Source organism: Glycine soja, chromosome 11 (assembly GCF_004193775.1).
Source record: "Glycine soja cultivar W05 chromosome 11, ASM419377v2, whole genome shotgun sequence".
In the NCBI taxonomy this organism is placed as follows: Eukaryota; Viridiplantae; Streptophyta; class Magnoliopsida; order Fabales; family Fabaceae; genus Glycine; species Glycine soja.
This window is the reverse complement of record NC_041012.1, coordinates 38,206,052-38,230,738: the sequence shown is the minus strand read 5'-3', so window position 1 is coordinate 38,230,738 and position 24,687 is coordinate 38,206,052. Positions and strand designations below refer to the sequence as shown.

At 29.8% G+C, this 24,687-nt stretch overlaps 2 protein-coding genes across 6 annotated transcripts; both read right to left on the bottom strand.

Annotated features, from left to right (window-relative positions):
* Positions 1–1,192: 1,192 nt before the first annotated feature.
* LOC114376335 (methyltransferase-like protein 17, mitochondrial) lies at positions 1,193–8,136 on the bottom strand. 5 transcript variants are annotated; one of them, XM_028334418.1, is made up of 14 exons: positions 7,925–8,136; positions 7,155–7,235; positions 6,456–6,642; positions 6,090–6,341; positions 5,004–5,077; positions 4,805–4,899; positions 4,070–4,167; positions 3,671–3,754; positions 3,286–3,366; positions 3,066–3,146; positions 2,843–2,938; positions 2,626–2,705; positions 2,031–2,119; positions 1,193–1,861 (listed from the first exon to the last, which is right to left on the bottom strand). In XM_028334418.1, exons 2-14 carry the CDS (start codon positions 7,166–7,168, stop codon positions 1,458–1,460), a joined length of 1,635 nt encoding a protein of 544 aa, XP_028190219.1. In that variant the 5' UTR covers positions 7,169–7,235; positions 7,925–8,136; the 3' UTR covers positions 1,193–1,457. The 5 variants fall into 5 exon arrangements, with proteins under 5 accessions (XP_028190219.1, XP_028190223.1, XP_028190218.1 ...); XM_028334422.1 differs by having other exon boundaries at positions 3,066–3,149; positions 6,456–6,650; positions 7,925–8,135; XM_028334417.1 differs by having other exon boundaries at positions 3,066–3,149; positions 7,925–8,135.
* A 10,422-nt stretch (positions 8,137–18,558) lies between these two features.
* Positions 18,559–22,701, bottom strand: LOC114373653 (protein LNK3-like). The gene is made up of 7 exons (XM_028331161.1): positions 22,490–22,701; positions 21,490–21,864; positions 20,988–21,073; positions 20,821–20,897; positions 20,249–20,329; positions 19,843–19,985; positions 18,559–19,396 (listed from the first exon to the last, which is right to left on the bottom strand). The coding sequence occupies exons 2-7, from the start codon at positions 21,852–21,854 to the stop codon at positions 19,105–19,107; spliced, it is 1,044 nt and encodes a 347-aa protein (XP_028186962.1). The 5' UTR covers positions 21,855–21,864; positions 22,490–22,701; the 3' UTR covers positions 18,559–19,104.
* Between the last annotated feature and the right edge of the window lie 1,986 nt (positions 22,702–24,687).

Sequence of the window (24,687 nt, the reverse complement as noted above, 5' to 3'; positions counted from 1 at the left end):
CAAGTTTGGGTATTAGAGGACATATATAACCCTCTTGTGGCACGCAAATCATGTAACATTTTTATTCGATTGATCATGTTTGGAACATAGAGAGCAAAAAAGTTTTTGGATGAAGGAGGTGTATGTAGAGGGATGGCATAGGATCCATGCAATCAATTGGAACACAATCAATACTCAAATTGAAAGGATAAAACATATAAAAAAATATAAATAGCCAAAGTTATTTTTATGGACTACTACCACAAGTTATATATAGATGTCAAAGAATTTTAAATGTAATAATGGTTAGCTGTAAGTGTAGAAGAAACTATTTGAAAAATTTTAATTGTATAAGTTCTTAAAGATATTAGGCATTGTTTATTAAGAAAATTTTTAATAATTTTTTAGGATATTTATGTTATTTTCCAATTAGAATTGATGTTTCAGTTGAATAAATGAAAAATTTTGCATGTAAATAATGGATATGAAAGTTAAGATGAACTACAAAATGTGAAAGAAGAAGAGAAAAAAAATATAAGAGACATATATAGAATGAAAGTAAGGAGATATACTAATAATTATGTTTATACTTTTCTTGCAGTGAGACTAAAATAACTATTATTAAGTTTAAAGAATAAAATAACATTAAGTAATTAAGTTAAGAAATTAAATTAAATTTTTTAACAATTTTTAAAATTGACAAATTAATCCATTAGTGTCACGTAAGTAATGAAAAAATTAGTCCATTAGTGTAAATTTTAATTTTTCATCCTTTTAAAATCAATCTGTCAGAAAAAATAAAAAATGAGCATTTTTTAAAGTACTCTTTTTTAAACAATTCGAAATAGTATAATTTATTTTTCTCGAATAATATTACATGGATAAAATTAAGCATTTTTTTCATTATAAAAAAACAGGCATCTTTTATGTTATTTGTTTGCATCCATTTTTCAAATCTGTCATTTTTTTCATAAAGTAAATTGTAATGTAAAAAAAAAAAAAAAAAACACACTCAACAGGCATGTATAAATCTTGCTATGCTGTAATGATGTAGTCACGTAGACATTTAGAAAGAGGGATTATACAATTCAAAGAGTTTTATATTCAGTCATAATGTTTCTAGGAATCATGTGAACAATTAATGACCCCAAGAAACAAGGTGGCAAATCCTCTTCAGCATCGAGCATATGTAAGAATTGAACAAGAAATCCAGTTTAGTGCTAATTGCTAGTATTATCATTTCATTGATTGGATTGTTACAAGATTGGATAACTGATTTGAATATCTACTATTGATTCGTGTTCCATGAAATTGGAAGAGATTTAATAACAAAGCTACTTCCAAAACAAAACTCCATCTATAATGTGAACTTGTTATTATTTTCTTTCAGTTTCGAAGGCATAACCCTTATAAACTGGTACATGAGACAGGGAACATGAAATGACAAAAATAAATTTAACATCAAACATTATTTTGCTTCAACACGGCCACAGGTCACCCCAAATAGATCTTTTGGCCTGTTGATGCAAGGTAGGGTTCTTGGTCCGAGTGACGACAATACGGTCATATGAACCCTCTGAGGCATCCCTTTTGGTGGATCTGCACACATTCATGGTGACTTGTCTACCCCTTCTGACAGGCATGAAGACAATCCTGCCCCAGCCACCTCCAAGATCAGCACTGCCTCTTTCTTCTTCCCTTTCCTCGTCCTCTTCACTATCAATGGGACCATCAGTTTCCACAGCATCATCAGAATCATAAGTTACAGCATTCACTACTTCACGAGGAGCATCATCAGTTTCCAAATCATCAGCAATGTCAGTTTCTGCATCAGCTACTTCATGAGGAGTGTCATCAGATTGTTGCAACTTCAACCAGTCCTCTGAAAAAGTGAAGAGAAATAAACAATAATGGGAATTAATAGTTTATAATCTCAAAGGTCCTCTCCTATATACCATTTAAAGGAAGATGGTTTAATAGCAAATCAGACCATATATTTTGTTTTAAAGTATTTTAGCAGAAAGTAAGCATTGAGGCATGTAACTAAGTACCGTAGTCAATTTCAAGATCCTCTGGATTTCTTTTTGCATGCTGCTCCTTCAGAGTCTCAAATTCCATACCATCAAGGGGCCAAGGATCACTGTGGTGCAAGAGATGGGTAAAAAATCAGTTACAAAGGATGAAGCATCTATACCTCAAAGATAGGATTATGCCATTCAATGACTAGGGTAGGAAGGATTAGTAAGTGTTGTTTTATAAATAGAAATTGTGACTTCAAGAAATCATTCATAACAAAAAGACATCAAAATAAAAATTAATTGGAAAATATTAACATGAGATACGTCCATCGGCTTGTTATATTTTCATGAAAAAGACTTTTGGCAATTTTTTTGTTAAGAGTTTAACTTAGATATATTGTCAGCATAAAGATTTACCCTGTTAACTATTTAGAAACCATCATAAATATGACTTTTAAAGTAATTATTACAAGTCAACAAATTTTGCACGAGAATCCATGATTGGACAATTCACAATACTATAGTTTTTTTACATTGTTAGTGCATTCTAATTAAATGATTTTTGTTATTCTATCTGTTATCTATATTGCTTTAGTTCAAACATGAAAGATGTAAATAAAACACTTGCCTTGGCCTTGATCCTCGTCTAAAAACAACATAGGAAAATTTTTCATCTTCAAATCCACGTAAAGGATCACCCTTCGAACGCTGTAATGATGAAATTTAACTGTGAATTTTTTTTTTTATGTTGACCCTTGTTGATATCACAGAAAAGGGTAAGTAGGAATGTGGGGAAAACATGATTCTTTCCGATACAAAAAGTAAAATACGGATTAAGGAGAAACCTTGTAGGCACGTTGTGAAGATGTCCTTTCCAAACGCTGAACAAAATGACAATATTTCCCAGATTTTACCAGAGGACAAGCCCCATCATGAGGACACTGCATGAAGAAAATTTACCAAAAAACCGAAAAGGATAAGAGCAGGACAGGCAGAAATTGAAGGAAAATGAGTGCAGTAAGACTACAAAATTGGAAAAGATGTTGAGTAAAAATGTAATATACTTACAGGAGCAACCACAAAGGCACCGGCCTTCTCAGTGATCAAATCTTTACAAACTTCATTATTCTTACGAGAAGACTTACGGTACTTCTACAAAGGCAGCAAATTCCATGGTTTGTAAGAATAAAACATCGAAAGAAAACTGTACAACTATGATGCCTAAAGACAGAATACAAAGATAATTTAGTATTGTTCAATTTTGTCTCAAAAGTGGTCGTAAAATTACTCTTTCTTCCATCCATAATATGTGAGATCTCATCTGAGCTATAATATTAGATCCATGAGGTGTTCCTGGTTCAACCAAAACCTACAAGAATTAAATTTCAGAAATGGAGATAACATTAGATATAAGATTCAAAAGAATTACACATTACAATAAATTTATGAATTCAAAGGCTCCTTCATTCATTTCCTTTTAAAGAAATTTCTTCTATGATTAATAGACATTTTCCTTTGCTCCTACAACTCTTTTTCCTCTAATAAATATAATTACTTTGTTTTATTTACATTAAATGTTAAAACAACACCAAGCTAATAAATAAGTAAAATAAATTATGTATAGATAATCCTCTCTATCACAGGGCAATAAAAGTATGAGCTAGAAATCATACCAGAATGTCCCGTGTTAGATCCCAAAGCTGGCGAACTATGGTAATTCGATCCTTTATTGATGGGATCTCTCCAAGAACATAGGACTTCAGCCAATAAAACAGATTGCTAGCAGTTAGCATCAACTAAAGAAATAATACACAAATACTTTATATGCCCAGTATTTGAAAACACAAAAATATCTAATTAAAGCATAACCCTACCAGCAATACAGAAAAGAAAAATAGGGTTATAGAATAAAATAATAAACTGAACGGACAGAGTAAATCCAGTTAAACTATTTAATTTGTTTAAACTAAAAATTAAAAATTGGATGGAAGAAAAAAATTGGCCAAAATCTGAATATATGAATCATATACAAATGTAATATTCTGATTTGAACTCTGAAAGAATAAACTTACAGCAATTACAAGGTCATGCTCTCTCTCTGATTTAGTGATACTTTTAGAAAGTGATTGAATGCTGTCATAGCTATGAATAAGTGGCAAATTCTTGAGACCTATATAATCAAATAGCAGAAAAAGAATCAAAGTTGCCAACTACTAAACGTTTTCAACTTTTCTTAGGAAATTCAGAAGAAAAAGATTTCAGTATCAATTCTAAACAGGAAAATTCACTACATAATTTAATAAAACATGCATAGCAATACACAAGGGAAAGGACTGTTGATTCAGCGGTGACCGAAATGACTTTGGCACCGTCATTAGAAAGAAGTATCTCAATTTCCTAATGATGAACCAAACAGAGCAAGACAGGTCAGACTATTGCTTTCATAAACTTTAAAATATTCTAATTTCACTCAAAATCTTCTATAAATAGATAAAACCAGCCCATACATTTTTTCTTTCTTTTTTGTTTTAATAAACTAGTTTGTTTAAGAATAATGTCTAATGATGTGGAATTTGGCAATCCATAAACAATAGGCTTTAAGTTGCAATTGTGTTCCATAATTTCAACATAATTGTAAATATACATCTTAATGGGTCCTCTTCCCTCTTCCATTGCTTCATATGTACATTTTAAGTAAAGTTGTTGCTCTTGTAGCCTTCTAAAACCGAATATGGTTTAATCTTACTCACCTCATTTTGAAAGTATTAAGAAACCTATCTTGTTCAAAGAAGTGTATCAACATTTACCTTGCATAAGGCTCCGACCTGCACGCTGCATTGATTGTGATGGTTCTATTAAATTAACTTTTTCTAAAGATTTTGGCCAAACTTCTTGCAGTGCCCTACATCATCAGATTTGAAAGGCAATAAAAAAGTTCAAAAATATTAATAAAATAATAATATCAAAGTTAACCATTCAAAAGAACAAAGTTCAAGAATATTTTACCAGAAAGCTGAACCTGTCCCCGCACCAAAATCTAATACCTTAGATGGGGAGAAACCCGGAAGCCTTCTGCGAACCTAAAAAGAGAGTTTTGTTGAGATTAACTTGAAGCCAACATTTTATTCAAGACTGAAAGGCTTTTTTCTGGGTATTCATAAAAATATAAAGTTAAAGTGAAAATAAGTCAAAGAAAGATATGGTTCACAACAATAACAGTAGCTTTATCCCACATGAATCACACCCTATGGAAATTAAATTATAATGTAGTAGATCCTCAACTTATATGATACAATTTGGAAAATAAATGGAGAAAAAAAAAGATGAACAAGACACACCAATCCCACATATTAGAGATTCCAATCATTCTAATGCATGAATTCACCCTGTTTGATTAAGTTTAGACCTAAAATCTTTTGCAACGGTTCTCGCTTCCATATGCAAATCTGCTCTCATCTGACTCCATGACTCAATCTCATAACAGAGTGCATATATCACTAATCCTTTCATTTGTGTCAACTTAAGCAACCCTTTCCCTTGAAGAAACACTTCCATTAGAATCCTAATGTTTCCTTATATTATCATGGATGGACACAAAACCATCGTTCACACATGTCTTTTTTTCCTTTCTGTTTTCATTCTAACAGGCTTCATCTATTTATTTTGCAAAGGAAAAGATTAATAGGTTTTTGTTCTAACTCAAAAATCCACTTCACCTAGTTATGTCATAGCCTTTAACACCAATTATTTTATATTAGAGTAATATAAAAGAGAGGTGCAGTCTTCAACTGCACACTCACTTAACTATGTTAGTCACTGAGTTAGTTACTCAGTTAGTTAAGAGTTGGTTAGAAGGTTAGTTAGTCATAACGAACCGTTCTAGAGCTCTATATATACTTCTCTTTGTAACAGAAAACAGTTACCCAATCATAATAACATTTTTTGATTCTAAAGTTCTTCTCTCTTTTACTCTTTATCTTTTATCTTCTTCAGTTCTGTTAAGAACTCTTTTATTTAATGATATATTTTCCCTTCTTTCATTGATATTTTTTCCTTTATTTTTCCCTTATTTGGATTAAGGTTTTGTCCTACCTCTTTAAGTACTCTGTAACAAGCAGAGTAAACAGCTGGCATTCGAGAAGCCACATATGCATTTGTCTCTTCATCTCTATATATGAGACCAATGTCCCCATAAGAGCTGGTAATCTTCCAACGTTTTGATTGTTCAAAAGGGTCTTCAACTATCTTCTTTGCTGTGGTGGATGCCAGCTGGAGATTGACATCCTTGATTTGATTGAATGTTTGAGACAATCTCAAGACTTTCCTCTTCATATATGGCTCCTCCTGCTCTATAATCCCAAGACCATCATGAACAATTGGCATCACAAAAATACGAAAAATATAAAGATATATATTGCATATAAGAAAAAAAAATTAAGCACCAAGAAAGTAAAGGACCTCGAAGGTATTTCTTAATGGCACGGCGGAGACGGACAGGGACAACAAGGCAACGTGCAGATTGTTTGGCAGCATAGCGAAGGGTTTCAGGGGTGAGAATTTTCTGGGCAGTCTCAGCAATTGTCTGGGCAGCCATGCTGACCCAGAATTTAACAAACCACTCTTTGTGTTCCAAGTAATCAGGTTCCTGTATTACTGTAACTTAGTAAGTTGGCAACAGTTTTAATAAACAGAAAAAAATAAAAGCAAAAATCTCATCTAGCCCTAGCATAGGCACCACAAAAATCTCATCTAGCTGAGTTAAAACCATAACATTTTTTCATGCTAATTCTTTTCATTTCCTGATTTACATCTTTTCTTCTAAGGAAGAATGCGACAAACCAAATATCCATAAACCAAATATGTTCTCGCCTAAGCAGCTAATTTTCTTCTTCATTCTCTTCAGATGTTTCAATTTTTTTAAGAACAGAGATTTGGAGTTTAATCTGAATTAAATGGATGCAATTTTTATTATAAAAATAAACACACAGAAAAAAAATCATATGAATTCTTCACCACTCCATGAGCCAGCCAAAAGTTTTTCCTATTACTAGAAGAGACATGCAATCATCAAGTGAATCTTCAAAATACAAAAATAACAATGGTAAAACATCAAGAATTAGCCCATACATACAACATTTTCAAAACATTATGACTAACCTATTAGCAACCATGGTACATTTTGGAATTAGGAAATGCCATCAGAAGTATAGTATTTGATCAGCTACAATACTTGCAACCCTGAAAGGAAGGAATACGAGCACTCAATGATTAAGGCGAAAAAATATTAATGAAGACATATTTTTATCAATTTAAGCAATATAAAGGAATAATCCAACATGGTAGTCAATCTCAAATTGGGGCATGGAGAGGATGCCCCTAAAAACACTGTAGCCGGATGGCCACTAAAATTAAAGACATTCATAATTAATAATCAAGAGTTTGGTAACTAAACACACACGACATTGGATGAAATCATTGTTTTTCTCAAGTTCTTTTGTAGAGATTGAAGACGAAATAGAGATGAAAGATGGGTATACATAAACACCACAAATTGGCCAGAAACTGACCAAATTCAAAGAACAGAGGTGCAGAAATGGTGCAAGAACGAAAGCGATGCGAATGAAAAGGGATTCAGATTAATAAGCTGCTGTAAGGATTTAACACTATAGTTACACGCGTTGCATAGAGAGGGGAAAGGGTGTTGAAACAGGACCTCAACCTGGACATTTTCAGAACCATACCTAAGCAAAATATATATACAAAAAATCTTCATTGAGAAATTTTATCAAACAGTTTATGAGCAAAACGTGACTAGCTTCTTCCTTCTTTTTCACTTATTAGCATCGAAACTTGATGTTTCTCTCTAAGAACACAATAGAAACTAAGCAAATAAAGGATTGATTAAGCAATTATAGTAAACTTCTTACCTTCAATTTGTGGTGGATGTGGTGCAGCTAGGTCTTGTGGAGAGAAAACACAAACAGTGATGAAAAACCCTTTCTTAAGCCCTCTCCGGCTACTTTGTGGACCGTCGGATGCATCCAACGGTGAACGTTTGTTTTTGTCAACCTTTAATATCAGGTGAGTGCCAAATTCGATTACGGGAACGAAGGGGTGGGCGAAATGACCCAGAGGGGATTGTTTTTTTCAAAAATATTCAATGGGTAAAATATAAACTAATATCTAAAAAGAGATAAATAATGGGTTAGGATTTCTCAATTGAAAGTTATATGTTATAATATTCTTTTTCTTTTTAATTAAAGTCGTAAAATTTTATTTTACTATTTTAATTTTTTTAATATGATTTTAAAATTAAAAGGAATTGTTTTTTTATTGAAGTCATAGAATATTTTATGATTTAATTTTTTTAAAATAGTAAAGATATTTTTTATTCTTTGTTAAATGACTTTAAATTCGTAAGAAAATTTCCAAAGTATATATAATACCATGGCCAGTATTATACATAGGTTAAACAATAAACATACTTATTTAAGTTGTTTTTCAAAGTTTAATTTTCAGTAACTTAATTACTATTCACAGTTTTTAAGAGTGCTAGAAGATAAATATGAAAGAATAAAGTATTTCAAAACAATAATTCTACCTCTCACTAGTAAAGCGGTGATGAAGTACATACTTTACCAAAGCAAGGTTAAAAAAATTCGAAGATTAACACATAAAAACCTATTCTATAAGCAACCTTTCTCTTCACACTTTATTAACAAAATGCATTAAGCCGACGAGGCATTCAGCAACAAACATCAATTCTCAATCCAAATAATTAAAGAAAAAAAATTGAATCATAAATGGAAAAAAATATCCTTACAACTTTTTAAAGTCGTTCTGAAAAAAAAAAGTTGCAAAGTATTTTACAACTTTGATTGAAAAAGAAAAAAAATCATTTACAACTTTAAAGTCATGTTGAAAAAAAAAATCGTAAAATATTTTATGACTTCAATGAAAAAAGCGATAAGTCATATTGGATATTAATTTAAATTTTACTCTCATTTGTTAATTTTGAAAAAAAAAATTCTCTTTCCATCATTCTCACCCATGTGGTAGTGTTTGGTTTTTTCTTTTTTTTTCATCATGGAATTAATAGAAAGTAATTCCTAAAAGCGATAATTCGTCTTTATCGAAAATTACTATTTATTTCATGTGTACTCATTCAAATGTCATTTTAAGATTCAAACTCTAAACCACTGGTTATGAGATGTGTCACTTGTGTTAACCATTATTGGTAAAAATGTGTTTGATTCAAAGGGAGAAAAATAGAATAAATTACTTAAACTTTTCTCTAATGTTTATTTTTGTTAACCTTTAATCTCATTGGTCATATGAGTAAATTTAGATCTTTTAATTTATTTATTAGATTCAATTTGGTTCTCTTATTATTTAAAGATATTCAATTAGGTCTTATCATTCTTTTAAAGGTTAAACTGTAATTTTAATCCTTAATTTAATAAACTAAGTCATTTTAACCCTTGTGTTAAATTACATTTGTTGAGGGTTAGGATATAAAGGTCCACCAAAGTGATTCTTTACCTAATACACTTAGGTTATGCTTATTAATTAACTATTAATTATTGAATTAGTTTTTAATTTTGAGATTCATGTAGGTTTAAATATGTTTTTTATTCCTATAATTTAGTATTTTTTAATTTTTGTCCTTGAAAAAAAATCATTTTAATCTTTATAAAATATATTTATTTTATTTTTTATTCTTAAAACACTTTAGATATATAGCATTTTTAATTATATTATTCAAAACATTTATTTTACTGTTTAAAAAGTGTTATTTAAAATATTTTAAAGACAATTAATAAAGCAAACACATCTTATAAAGATTAAAATAAAAATACAAAAATATTAAATTACATAAAAAGATATTTAAGTCTATAAAATATTAAGAAGTTGGAGAACATATACTAATGGATGACAATCACAAGGTGCACAGTCATGAAATCCTCAAGATACTCATGCACTTGATGCATGGTTTCGAAGATGACAACCAAACTACAATTTAACCGAATATTATAAAGTTAATTATAAATTTATTAAAAATAAAAATTATATTCTTTCCTCTTTTTTAACCCCAAACTAACACCTTGTATTCTCTTCATCACGTTCAGATTCAAATAAAAAAAATCCAAAACCAAAATAATAATAATAATAATAATAAAGACTACGAAACTCAAATCTGATGTCAAATTCTCCAGATCCAACAACCAAGCATGTTCAACTATAAACTCCATAAAGCACACAAAACTTCCAATGCAATGAAAATTAACCAAAAGTATCAAAATTAATCAAAGTCAACCAAGATCGGAGGGAGGAGACTCACTGCTGACTGTCACTAGAGAAGTTGTTGTTGGAGAAGTCGATCGAGACGGTAGAGGCAGAAGAACACTGTCTAGTGATGGTCATCGCCCAAGAATCGTTGAGAGACAAGCTTCAGTATGGTGAGGTACATTGGAGAGTTTAGGGAAAGTCACGAGAGTTCATGATCTATTATGTTAATTAGGGTTTTATAATCTGATTTATCACTTAGGATCTCTTGATCTCTTTAATTTGATAAAAATTATAATATTGCACAGGACAAATACCAAATTATATGTTATTTGATGAAACATATACAACACATATAATAATATATTTACAGGAATACCCTTTTAAATTAAGGAAATAATATAATGCATGTATGTAAGAGTGCCAATGATTATTTTAGTATATACAAAAATTAAATATTATTTTGATTTTTAAAAATTTAAATAATTATTTCTTTTAATCCTTTAAAAATTACTTTTATAATTAAATCTCTCAAATTTTCATAACTATTACTCCCATTGCATCAATCCTATAAGTACCATCATCATGCTTACCTTCACTTTGATTGTAATCTCGATTATATTGGTATCATGAGGGTCTGAACCTCATGTAATAAGTCTCGGAATCTTTGGACCCAACCACACGTTCAAATACACACCCTCATGTACAAGAGTTCACCATCACGAGTGTCTGACATGCATGTCATTGGGAAGAACACCAACTGCTACAGATCTGCATGCAACAATTGCATCACATTCAAGTCATCATCCGGAGCCTCTTTCTTCACCCCCATAACCCATTTTCTTCTCAATGCAAAACAATGTCCAAATGGGTTCATCGATGATCTTAATCTTGTTGTTGTTGGAGGGCTTTTCGCACTCCAACACGATTCTATTAAGCCCCATTCCCATGTCTTGGAGCAGCTCCAAGAGCAGGAATGGTTAGCAATTAGGGTTTTCTTGGAATGCAAGGTTGACCCTTGGTTTCCGGTGTCCGAACAGGGTTTCGGTGATCCTCATGCCGCCATGGATGCGCACCTCATGGCTGCTGTTTCTAGTATTTACCGTTGGCATCTTGCATGATGGCATGATGATAGGAAAGCACCGGAAAATCGACTGGAACCTTTGGAAGAGTTTGTTGTACTTGGAGCCGGGTTTGCTCTTGGTCATTGCCGGTTGAAGTGACATGGATACATAATGGTGATGGTGGTAATGGTGGTAGTAATAATATTACCTAATGTTTGGGAAAAGGGTAATGAAAGGAGGAAAGGAAGAAACTTTTTGTGAGGATTTATTAGTTTGATGCAAAATTAAGATTGAATGCTTTAGATGAGGTTGTTGAGTTTTGGGGAGTTATGCACAGGTTTTTGTTGATTTATAAGAAGAAAACTAGATTGTGGTGTGCGCGTTGGGGTTTGGTGGCTGTTCATTTCTATCAAGGTTTGAAAAGATGGCTGTATTTTTAAATTTTCTTCTTCTTGTCATTCTACTGACGTACTTTTGGTTTGCTTTTATGTTTTAATTAATTAGTTTAGGTTTTGATTTTTTTTTTGTGTGTGTCTGGAGAAAATTTAGAACTAGCGATTAATAATCAATTGGCTTGGTTCCGTTGAAAAAATGTGTTAAAAATAGATAAAATGATTCAGTTGAAAATAGAAAAATGTGTTAAAAACACACCCTAATTTATCGGCATTTTAGGTAATGGATGAATACTTGATTTTCTAGACGTTTTTATCGAAGTGGAATTGCTAGCTGAAAGCTCAACGATCACTGAAAAACTACTTACGTATATCGTGCATTATTCAAGTTGTCACTGTTATTTAATTTGTTGATAGAGAATAAAAAAACAGGATTTTGAAATTAAAGAAGACAAAAAAACGCTCTCGCTTAGGTGTCATTTGAGTTAGATTTATTAAAGTTAAACTGTAATTTTGATCTTTAATTTTTTATCCACAACTTCTTCTTCTTTTTTCTTTTTTCTTTTACATTCTGAAAATTTTATAATTTTTATCTCATTTTTTATTTTGGAAATGATTATTTCTTGACTAAATTGAATTTTTTTTAAATATGTGTCTAAGACGGCGTGTTATTCGCCATATTTAGTGAAAGTCATAAATATATACTCTCATCCATTGGAGTATTCCTGACTTTAACATTTCCCCACACATATTCTTCTTCGAATATTAAATGTCAACATATTTAAAATAAAAATTAAACTTTACATGATGATATCATATAAGATTATTTCTTCCAATCTTGATATAAGAAAAAAAAATATTTCACACTTATTAAAAAAATTAATTGAACCATTCGGGCAATTGATTTTTTAGAGAAAAAAAATACTTATCCATATATTATTGTCTATTATCTTTTCGGGGCTTGATTTTTGTTAGTGGTACTTTGTTTCATCTTGGTTTACCAATTTACAGGTTTAAGTAACTTTGTTTGCAATGGATTTGGTTTGGTCTCCTAGTATTGTTCCTCTCTTATTCTAATAATAATATCTATCTAGCAAATTTAATATTTTATATTTTATATTTAACACTTAGTAAAATGATGTTAAAAGTTTTTAACGATATTTAAAAAATACATCAAATATATTATTAATATCTTTTCTAAAATTTTTTTATCAAATATTGTGTATAGCTTGTGTCACTAAAGGTTTTAGCAATATTAATTATACATAACATTTGATAAAATATCAGGATAACATATTTGTAATATTTATTTATATTTAATGATATTTTTTTAAATGTTATCAAAACTTTTTAACAATATTTTTTATTAATTGTTAAGAAAAAAAATTATAGTTAAAGGTCATATATGGAGTAATGAGAAGTTATTTTTATAGGTTTTTAATATTAGACCTTGTTGACATAGATATCAAACTATTTCGATTAATTTTTAATTTTTTTATTACCTAAAAATTTTTGTTTGATTGTTGAGTAAATAATATTTTCTATGTATAGTTTATAGCGTTTTATTTTTTTAATGTAACTTGAAGTAGTATTTTTTGAATGTTAATTCCTAACTTTTTATATTTATTTATTTCTTATTTTTAAAATATTTATTTGTTTTTTATTATTACTCTTTTTAAATATGTCATTAATTTATATCATTTTATATTTTTTACTACTTTAACAACTAATTTTATTAAATACTTATAATTTAATAAATTAGCTAAAAATCTTTTAATTTTTTTAGCTTTCAGTAGGTTATCAATTAATTTTTAACTTTTTAGTTAACTTTTCAATTAATTTTTTAAAAAATAACCAAGTGTAAAACTACCTCTTATATAAGTACTGAGTTGTTAATATTAAAAAAAAAAAACATTTTCTTGCCCAAACCAACAAAAAAATAATAAAGATGTGGGATCTATTGTGAATTTGTGATACTCATTTTGAGTTCGAGTTCTACAATTAAATAAAAAAAAGCTTATTAGAGTTCTTAAATCTTAAATTAAAGTGTAAAAAATTATAGATAAGTTCTTCATTTAAAATGCTATTACGTGACTGTAAAAACCCATAAAAACAGTTTTTAGAAAACTTGTGAAAACCTTAACCATTAAAGAGAGACTAGTGATTTTGATTCACAATAACAATTAATTACTCTCTTGTTTGCCAACGAAGATTGAACAAAATTAGAGCTTTCTTGGCACATAAAATTACTCATAATTTTTCTCTAATTCATACTAAAACATGCTTTAATATGTTCAGGTCACAATAACATTGGTGTTGGTGTAACATATATTAACTGACATTTTTAATTCATAGGAATCAAACAACAAATGTACATCAAATTTATAATGACTTATACATACTTAATTGAGATAAATCACGCCAAAAAATTTATTTGACTATTTATATTGGATCTTTTATTCCATTCATGCACGTTATATTATTTATTTAGTATTTAAAAATAAAATAAAAAGCTAAAATTATGTCCTACAATGTTAAAAAATTAACTTACAACCTTTAAAATTGGGATGGAGAACTAAATTAAAATTATTGATTTTAAAAAATTGAGGGACTATGTTTTAATTTAAAAACTGGGAACTAAAATTGTTGATTGTGAAAAACAGAGGACCAAAATTAAATTTTAATAAATAAAAAATTGCTAGCAGTAAAAATAAAAAACACATTCTTGTTTTTTAACACTCCTATAACTCGCATATATTAAACATATGAAACACGAGTTGTTATCTACAACTAGAAGTCTAAAAAAGGAGACAGCTATTCTAGAAACACGCGCGACTTATGTATTGTTTATTAAAAACTCAGTTTAATTGAAACAACAAATAGAAAAAAAAAATTATTCCTCTACTTTCTCTTACATTTATTTGAGAGTATTTCTCTAACCTTTCATTACTACTTTATTTTTTAATCATATTATTTACTATATTTATTAGATTTATTAATTTTTCTTTCTATCTTTTTTTTTTCTCTTTCTACCTCAAATACCCCCTATTTCGATGTGAACCATAAGGCCTGTTCAATGTGGAAAAATACAAAAATTGTAGTAGTAAACTTACATGTTTGGTATCATGCATGTCTGCCTGCTGGGCATTAATTCACTTTTTTAACATTCTTATTTGAATGTATACATTTTTATCCTTAACTCAATTTTTCAGTTATGTTTTCACCTTTTAGAGAATTAAAAATCATCCTTTTTATAATTTTTAAGTAGTTATTACATTGTAAAATTAATTAATTTTTTATTAAATAGTCAAACAAAAATCTTTTGCTCTATCAATTTATTTTTTATATTAAAATTTTAGAAATTAACGGTCTGTTTGATTTAAAGGATGAAATTGAAATAATGAAAATATTAGAGATCTTTTAATTAAAGAAAAGTATAAAAGGTATCGGTCTTACAAAAGTATAAAATTTTTCTTAAATATTATTTATCTCTTCAAAAATAAATATACCTAAGATGACATTATGTAATTAAATTTGGAAGGATAAATATTTACTTTTGTGCTTGAATTTGTTAGACACTTATAGTTAGATTTTGAAAGATGAAAATTAAAATTTTATTTCCAATATCCAATAAATGCGATAAATCATTTCTATGGTTAGTTAAACTATCAATAGTGATAATCCCGATGATGATGTGGTTACTGATGTAAATGATTGACACGAGTCAATCCATTGATTATTCGATTTTATCTTTAAACTTGACAACTTATTATGCTTTTATTTTTTGGAATTAACCAATTACTCATATTTTGATTGAAGAACTTAATTAAATGTTATCATTTTGGTTCTTGAAAACATTTTTTAATTTTAAATTAAATCTCACACTGCATATAAATTATTAGCATATTGATGATAAACAATATTTGTTTATAGTGATAACAATTAATTATGTTCATAAAAATTGAATGAAAAATAATCATCAAATATAAAAATAAAAAGTATTATATTTTATATTATAAATCACTATCAATTTATTTATCATATTTTATTAAGTTAAAATTCTAACAAATAATATTATAAGAGTGACAAAATCCAATTCAACTAATTAAAAATAAATAAAAATATAAATTAAATCATTTTTTCATAAGAATCAAATTAAAAATGTATATTATTTAAACATATAGATGCTAGCTAACATATAATTTATTTTAAAATTCAAATTATTTATTTAATTAAGGAGAAAATTAATAATAAAGAGATACAAAATTGATCATTTAATTCGATCAAAATTTAAGACAAAATTATATATTTTTTATTTCTCACATTTTATTATATTTTCTTTTATTTTGTATACTCCAACATGACTAATATAATGATTGTATTATATTTTATATTTAATTTTATAGGTCAAATATATAGACCCAAGATAGAAAATTAGGAAGGACAATAACGACAATTCCTTAAAAAAAAAAATTTATTTGTCACTAACAATAATAGAAATTAAAAGACTTAAATTATGTAAACAAATATTTAAATTAATTACATTTTTATACATACAATACAAATTAACACACATGAAAAAAAATCATTTTACGAGATAAGAAACAAATAAAACTATCAAAGCATGCTTGTTAATATTAAAATGTGACAAAAAGGAATATGCACTAATATTGTTAATCAAATCACATATCAATGTGTACTACATTTATCCAATCAAAAAGGATATGCAAGAAAATATTTATAATTATTATTTTTCTTCCCTTTGTGATTGTCAAATTTTTTTAAACTTATTTTCCTCTTTAACATTATTCCATAAAATAAATGAATTAATCTAACATTTTACACATGTTAATAGCATATAAGGTAATAACTTTATTTGGGTTGAAGATCTAGTTTGAAACTTTATATATAAAATCTTGTTAGTAATGTCCTGAACTTAATACTTATTATTGTAATGTAATTACTTATAAATTAATTTCATATTTATAATATAAATGACAAAAATTATAGAAAAATAGAAGTGAGAGAATATGACCGTGTATATGTTAATAATTTCATACGAGAGACTTAATTAAAAATTTTAAAATGTTTTTAGGTACCAAAATGGCAATACATGTTTAGAGACCAAAATGTCAATAAGTGCTTAAATTTAGGAACAATAAGTTATTAAATTCAAAGACCAAAATGAAAAATAATTTTTTGACACGTGACAATCATTAGCTACCATGTCATCACCAAAAATATCATGCATGCATAATTATTTGAGTTAATAGAAAAAATTTTAATAATATGATATTTATGTCTCACTTTTTGCACACTCAAAAATAAAATTTTAATTTTTCATGTTTTTGGAACCGAACTATTAACTCCAAACAACTTCAAAAATGAAAGTCAACATTTAACAATTTAAAAACTTAGAAAAAAATTATGATTTTAATATGTTTTTTTATACATGTAAAATATTCCTTTTTAGTTTATTACCTAAACAATATTATTTTACGTACTATCTAATACTTTTTTATTAAATTTTTATTAATAATGTCGTGAAAAACTAACATAATGTTATATTATGATTAACAGATTTAGACTCACGAAAGATAGGGAAAAAAATAAAAAACGTAAAAATAAAAAGTATATTACAAATATAAGTCAAAACTTATCTATAATGTTTTTAATTTTTAGTTGGAGTGAGTGACTAGTGAGTAGTGACTAATGTGATAGTAACATTGGTGTACTCCACGGAATAAAATGGTGGTTTAGTCGTGAGGGAATCTTTCTAACGATGGTTCAGAACAGCATGAAAGGCGCATCGCATCTGATCCAAAATGGTGGGAATGAGCCTCTGAATGTGAATGGTAAGCCTCAAGTTTCGACAGCTGTAATAATGGACGTGTCGAATTCTCTGTTTCATTTTCAAGCACCCTGGCATCATTTAGGTCCATTTGTATACAACTTTTTCTATGAATAATTATAAATATTGAGAAATACCTAAGCCGAATAATTATAAACATAGGATCAGAGTTCGTTATGAGACCCGTCCTTACTTCTGCTAGCACTCATTATTTATTGTTCAGGTACCCAAGTTTCACATCAGCTGTCTCAGTCCTTGAAATGCAGTTTATATATCTGTTGGATAATTTAATTTAATGTTAATTGGTTTTAAGATGAAATCTAACAATAAAATGAACATAAAATTAGTTTCTTTTTTTTTATAAACTACATATCCTCCAACAACCAATCCCTTTTGAATCGGTATGGATGACAAATTTTTTTCTTCAGATTATTTAACGCAACTAATTAGTTAAAATCAGTGTTTCAGATAACTTATTTTCTAAATTGAACCTTCAATTCAACATATTTCAATGTGTAGATTTGCTTTCCTTGATGCATGTGTTTAGATTTCACTCACATCATTCTCCTATTGTCCTTAGATAACCCCTTCAGATTTCTTGCTGCTTTTGGCCTTCTCATAGACTACTACACTGAACTCATGTGGTGTGTGATTCTTGGAGAGAGGATACTGTTCACTTGATTGCTATGCTAAATGAGGTTCCAATAGGTATCCTTACTTTTTAACTAAAAAAATAGAACCTTACTTGAAAGTAATAAAAATATAATATTAAAACATAAGTTGTTAATAAATAACTATATCTTAAAAGCATTTTATTTTACAGTTTATCAAAAGGCACCCCTTATTTTTGTATTTTTACTCCTAAGCTGAAAAAGTACTGGTAACACTCAAGTTTATAAATTCACTTATATACACTCAAACAAAATATTAAAATGCCTAAGAATCCTGACCCCAGTTTTTCTCATAGCTAGTTGATAAATACACGCTTACATTCCAAGCAAAATATCAAGGTGTACAACACCTAAGAATCCTTAAGTGACCCTACCTAATTCAATCATTTGCACTCCAAGAAAAAATTCATGGGTACAAGTACAACACATGAGAATCCTGAAGTGACCCCAGTTTTGCTACTTCTAGTGTTGAACTGTTGATCAATTCAATCATTTGCACTCCAAGAAAAATATCAAAGTGTAAAACACCTAAGAATCCTGAATTGATCCTATCTTTGTTAACTGCTAGTTGATCAATTCAATCATTTACATTGCAATCAAAATCAAGATGTAGCTGGATGGATAAGGCTAGCCCTTGGGTAGAAGCTACAGAAAACAAATAATTCAAGTGCAAAAGCATATATACACGTAAGATCACAGAAACCAAAATCGTCAAATTTCCTTGCCTCTTTTATCTTAAGGGTTCCAAAATTACAGGAAATTGATTTTTCATATTTTTGGTTTAGCTACCAGAAAGCAGCTCACAATAACATTACTTAACCAAACTCAACCATGAATGACTTCTTAGGCAATATATGATTCTGTGGCTTCTTGTTGATCCTCTGGTTCAAACCTTGGAACCTCAGCATCAGCAGGTAACTTTTCTGCGTGTGGAGAGTGAGATTTTTTTGTCACATCCAAGGCTTTTGAGCTTTTTCCTTGAAGACCTTTACTTCCAATTACTTCTTTCTTCAAGTTTACTAGTGTTGTAAGGGGAAGATCTATTATGTTAATTTCCATCTTGTTGAACATGAGATTTGCAACTGCTCTGTCAATACTGTTGGTCTCTGATTCCATTGGTTTACTGTCCTCAGACCTATACATCAAGTTCACATTTCAAACAAGGCTTTTCAGAATTTAAGTAGTTTGAGAAAAAAACAAAACTGTATACTATTATCTGGACTTGTGTCTAACACTCAATGCTTAGTGTGTTACAATGAGAGTTACAAAAAGTGTTAGTTGATATGGAAAAACTAAACTAGAGAACAGAACCATCTCTGAGTGATAATATTTCAATAAGTATAATATAATCTGAAAGAAAATAAAAAGTAAATGTTAAGCTGATACTAAAAGTATATTTTATCCCCAAAAACAAGTATTGAAGGAGTTAAATTGCAATTTGTGTCAAATAGTTTCAGGCCATACCAAGCAGAAGTTATGCTGTTATCCAAATCCACAAAGAGAATTATTGTTTCAACATAACATTTAGAAACTAAAGGCCAAAAGAACATAACATACATGCAGCATATCTAAATCATGTACCTCATGGTATCATTGTAAACTGAGTCTGGCATTTCCTGATGCATGTTAAGATCTCCATCCAGGTCCTCTACTGCATGTTGTTTTGTATTTCTAGCAAGACGGTAAAGGGCATCTCGGAAACAAATACGAGTCTTCTCAGTGAACTAATCATGTGAGACAAGGAAAAAATCAATTAGCAACATGTATTATTGTGTGAGAAGTGCTAGTAATACACTCTATTCATCTTTTATTGAGTGAAATCCATGTGTATCTCACTAGATAGGGAGTGGGGTTACATCATTTAGTGGGACAAATAGATTTCAAGCAATAATATAATATGTTAAAAAATAGTGTCAAAAAGTGTGTTAGTAGCAATTCTTATTATTGCACTTAATCACATGCCAATAATTTCAGTTCAGTCACATACCTGTGCAATTAACATCTCAAAACCCTGCAGTGTAAATTCCTCAAGAGATAACTGCTCAACCATGATGTCATCTTCATTGAACTGCTCAAAAGGGTCCAAGACTTTGCAATTAGAATTTGTATGGAAATTAGTTCTGTTAGTATAAATAATTATATCCAGTCATGATTTACTTTATTTCTCAACAAAATACACAAATAAGCATTGGACATAACTTAGATACAGTTTCTTAGGTATTGTTGATACTATTCGCCAATCAGGAATGTAGTTTAACCTTGGCAATTGGCTTACTAAAAGTATGCATTAAAGGATTATGCAAATTACTGTGGTGAAATTCCAACTTTGATTGGAGAACAAGACCAACAACACATGAGAAACTGAATCTAGGTTTTGTCCATAAGCATTCTGGTAAGTGGCATGTAATCTCTGTTACTGCTGAACAAACAACTTCCAGGGCATACACCAGAGAATTTTCATCTGATTACAAGTGCTTTGCTGACTATATGGTGACTAGTTGATTACAAATTTATGATTTTGAAACACTAGTCAACTACTAGACAAAATGTAATTACTACCTCTATATCCAGGCAATCCTTGGAGTCTGAGTTACATGGAACAAACCCTGAAGCTGCAATATCTTTCTGCACTCCACCTGATGGAAAGAACAAATTTGTAATTTTGTACATCCATATTATAGATCTTTTAGAAATTACTTGTTCAGAAACTAAAATGTAGTTCTCACCAGTTGTGTTGCTGCACTGGTTTTCAGGGTAAAAGAAAGATTTGCGTAGGCTTTCAACACATGGAAAATCTTCAAGTACAGAATCCCTACATTCATTGAAACATGTGAAAACCGTAAGACAAAATATAGTCAAATGAATTGGATTAACTTCATGCCTATGGTAAGCCAGTCAATATTGAATGTCTCTGTTGGGTTAAATGTAAAGAAAGATTAAAAAAAATAAAATTTCGTACTATAATTATTAAAGAAAAAAGGAGCCTTTACCATGCAATAACAGGTTCATGCTTATAGAGTCCCAAGAACAAATAAATATGATTGTGTTAGTCTCTATTGGCTCCAATCATTATGATAAATATGGCGAATTTTGGTATGCAAAAACATCACAGAGCCATTCAATTTGTACTGGACTTGCTACAAGGTTAAAGCATTTCAGATGCTACATGATTTCATTATCATACAGGCATAAAACCAAGTATCTTAGTCCCAGAAGTTACGCTTGTACAAGAAAATGTCATCCTTCTGTTCTAAAGTTGATTGGTCTTGAAGCTGGTGATCACACGAAAGTTCCGTTTGTTGAAACGATTGCTCAGGCAATCCTCCACATGCACTTGAACTGCTAGACTGATCTTTATCATACAGACAAGGGTCAAACTCAATTTCATTTTTGAAACTTTCATCAATGAAATTGAATTCTACTTCTGTTTCATCTGTGTCCATGATCAAATACTCCTGGGGTGAATTAAAGCCTTCAGGTGCATTTATTCCCCATTCTGACCAATTTTCTGGTGAAGGATGCCTTTCCAATAAATCTTCTTGATCTTTGGGAACAAGAAAATCACTACTTTCACATCCATAGTACCAGTCCATCCCAAGTAGTCTGTAGAGTGTTCAAAACATGAGCAGATTAGCATTTAGCATTTAGTAAATGCCCTTTATAAATGGAAATATGCAGAATTTACTGACTCAGACAAACAAGCTATTTGATTAACACAAAAGGAAAACTTCATCCAACCAAGCACAAGAAAGGTATGCAGGTCAATTGTTTCTATCCGAATTCTGGAGTTTCCCTTCAAATATAAATAAAAGCTTTACACTTTGGTCCTTCCCCTTTCCTACCCTATCAAAGAATGAAACCCCCTTCAATTTTTAGTTTTTTTTATTGGCAAATGTTAATTTTATTAACGGAAGGGATCAAACTCACAACTTTCCCCTCTTTCCTTTTCCATTTAACCATCCTCCTTCATTTAAGCCGGAGAATCTTTAAAAAAACAAAAGAGAACCTAAAGCTAAAAAGGGAAAAGGAAAAAAAAACATATAATATAAGAGAAAGTGAGAAACATGATGAAACTAGTGCTAAACACCATACATCTTTGAGATGCTCAAACAAAAAGAGGGGGGAAAAAACCTTCAAAACAGCAGAATTTCCTTAAAAACATTCCTTATAAAAGAACAAAGACTTCAGATATAATAACAGAAAGATGGGCGGTTTGAAAGGAACATACCTTTCTGTGGCTTTTGTATAGAAAAGTGAGAGAACCAAGCTTCTGTATTCTGATTGATGAAAACAAACCAACCCAGTTGGAGAATACAGTACTCAGTAATGAACAAAACTTGGTAAGAGGTTAGTTGAAAGACTGAGGCGGCTGTATGTGGTTTTGTGTGGTCAGGTGCATATATTTATATTTTATTGGACAAGTAGTTGTAAGATAGAGTTGATAGTACTATATAGGAAGATGCTACTATATAGTCACATAATAATGTGTTAATCTGCTAACAGACAGTAGTGAAAAAACAAAAAGGCAAAAGAAAGAGACTTGTTGAGTTTTGTGGCTGAGAATACTTTGGTGCCGAGATTTTGTGGCCTAAAGTTCTCCATCTAAAACTGAAATCTTATTGGCCATTTGATTCCATCTCAGCATCTAGCACTAGTGGCCTCAAAAGGAGATCCCAAACTTGGGATTTTTGCGGTGCAAAATCTTGCTGGATGCTTTAAAGATCACATTCTCAACATGCCTATACCAATTTATTTGACCACTTACAAATAAATTGTTCGAATATTAAAAATAGACTTAATTATACTTTATATTCATTTAGGATTTTGCAAATTTTATCAAAAAAAAATTATGCATTTTACTCTCTTTTTGAAATTTTACAAATTTTCTAATTTATTATTTTAATATCCACTACCATTAGTTGATTACTAATGAAACACTCTAATGTTGATGGGACATTAAGATGTATCACTCACATGATATCAACACAATGATGTGTAATTAAAGATAAAATATAAGAAAATTAAAAATAAAAAGATAAAATACGTGAAATTATTTATATAAAATATATAATTAAGCCTAAAATATATAATTAGAAAATGGTTGTTCCAAGGTTAATAGTGTGAAATTTGAATAATTTATATAAAATTATAGATTCAAGTTTTATCATCAATATTGAAAAATATAGGTTTATTTAATTTACTTGAAAAATAATATATAACTATTATAAAGTGGATACCCACTTTTGATTTGCCTTTTATTTTATTTTTACTTAATTCCGTCAATGAATGTTGCAAACCATTCACTATTACATTTTAACTTCTCATTTAAATTATTTCTCTCTCACTAAACTACTCATTATTAAGAAATACCTGTATAGCATTTAATTTAAAAAATGTAGAAAAAAGGCATTTCTTTTCACTGGCGGTAATAACTCATTTAAAGAGAGGAAAATGGATTTTTTATTTTAATAATCATAAAATAAAATTATTTATCCAAATACTCATCCCTTTAAAATACGTAACCAATATAAATAATTAATTTAAATAATTACTTTAAAAGGGTATTATAAAAAATTATTTATTTAAAATAATCATTTAAACTATTTAATCATTTTAAATTAAGCATAAAAGCAGTTAACTATTTTCAAGTTGACAAAACTGAATTTTAAATGCAAATTTCTTAATAGGCTTAAAAGGATGAATATTTGGACAGATATTTTAAAGAGACAAGTATTTGAGTAAATAGTTATATTTTATGATTATGAAAATAAAAAAATAAGGAAAAAATGGGAAAAAATTATAAAAGTGCATGCCTAAACTGTAAAGTGATACTGAAATTGTTTTTGCATGAAATCCAACAACTTATGGAGAAGGGTACATGGAGTGTTAAACTACTTTGAGTAATGCCTTTATGTGAGTACATGAAAATGAATAATATTACTCCTTAAGACGACACGTACCTAAAAAGATGTCACAAATCACCATAAGCTGATGTCATGTAGGCCTTGTATTAAAAGTTTGAACCTTTTTTGTTTCTGGTTCACAATCAAACTGGTTGAGCATATGGTTTCAGGCCGGCAAATTTACCGTACAGGGCTTGTTTTACAAACAATTTACCAAAGGGGGTTCGTTTCTAAACAAATAACATGCAGGGTCTCTTTCCGACGTGGGTGCCGCCATTAACACTGGCGGGAAGCTTGAACCGCCAGTGCCAATGGCGGTAAGGAGGGTACCGCTAGTCCCACTTGCGGGACATGTGCTGAGTAGGAGAGAGGTGAGGGTGTGCCGCTGATGGCAGCTGCGGGACAGGTGAGAGAGTGGGTGCCGCTGATGGCAGCTGCGGGACGTGTGCGGCACAGCTGGTGCCGCCAGTACTGCCTGCGGGACACCTTCACAATAGGTGCCGCCAGTACCGCCTGCGGGACA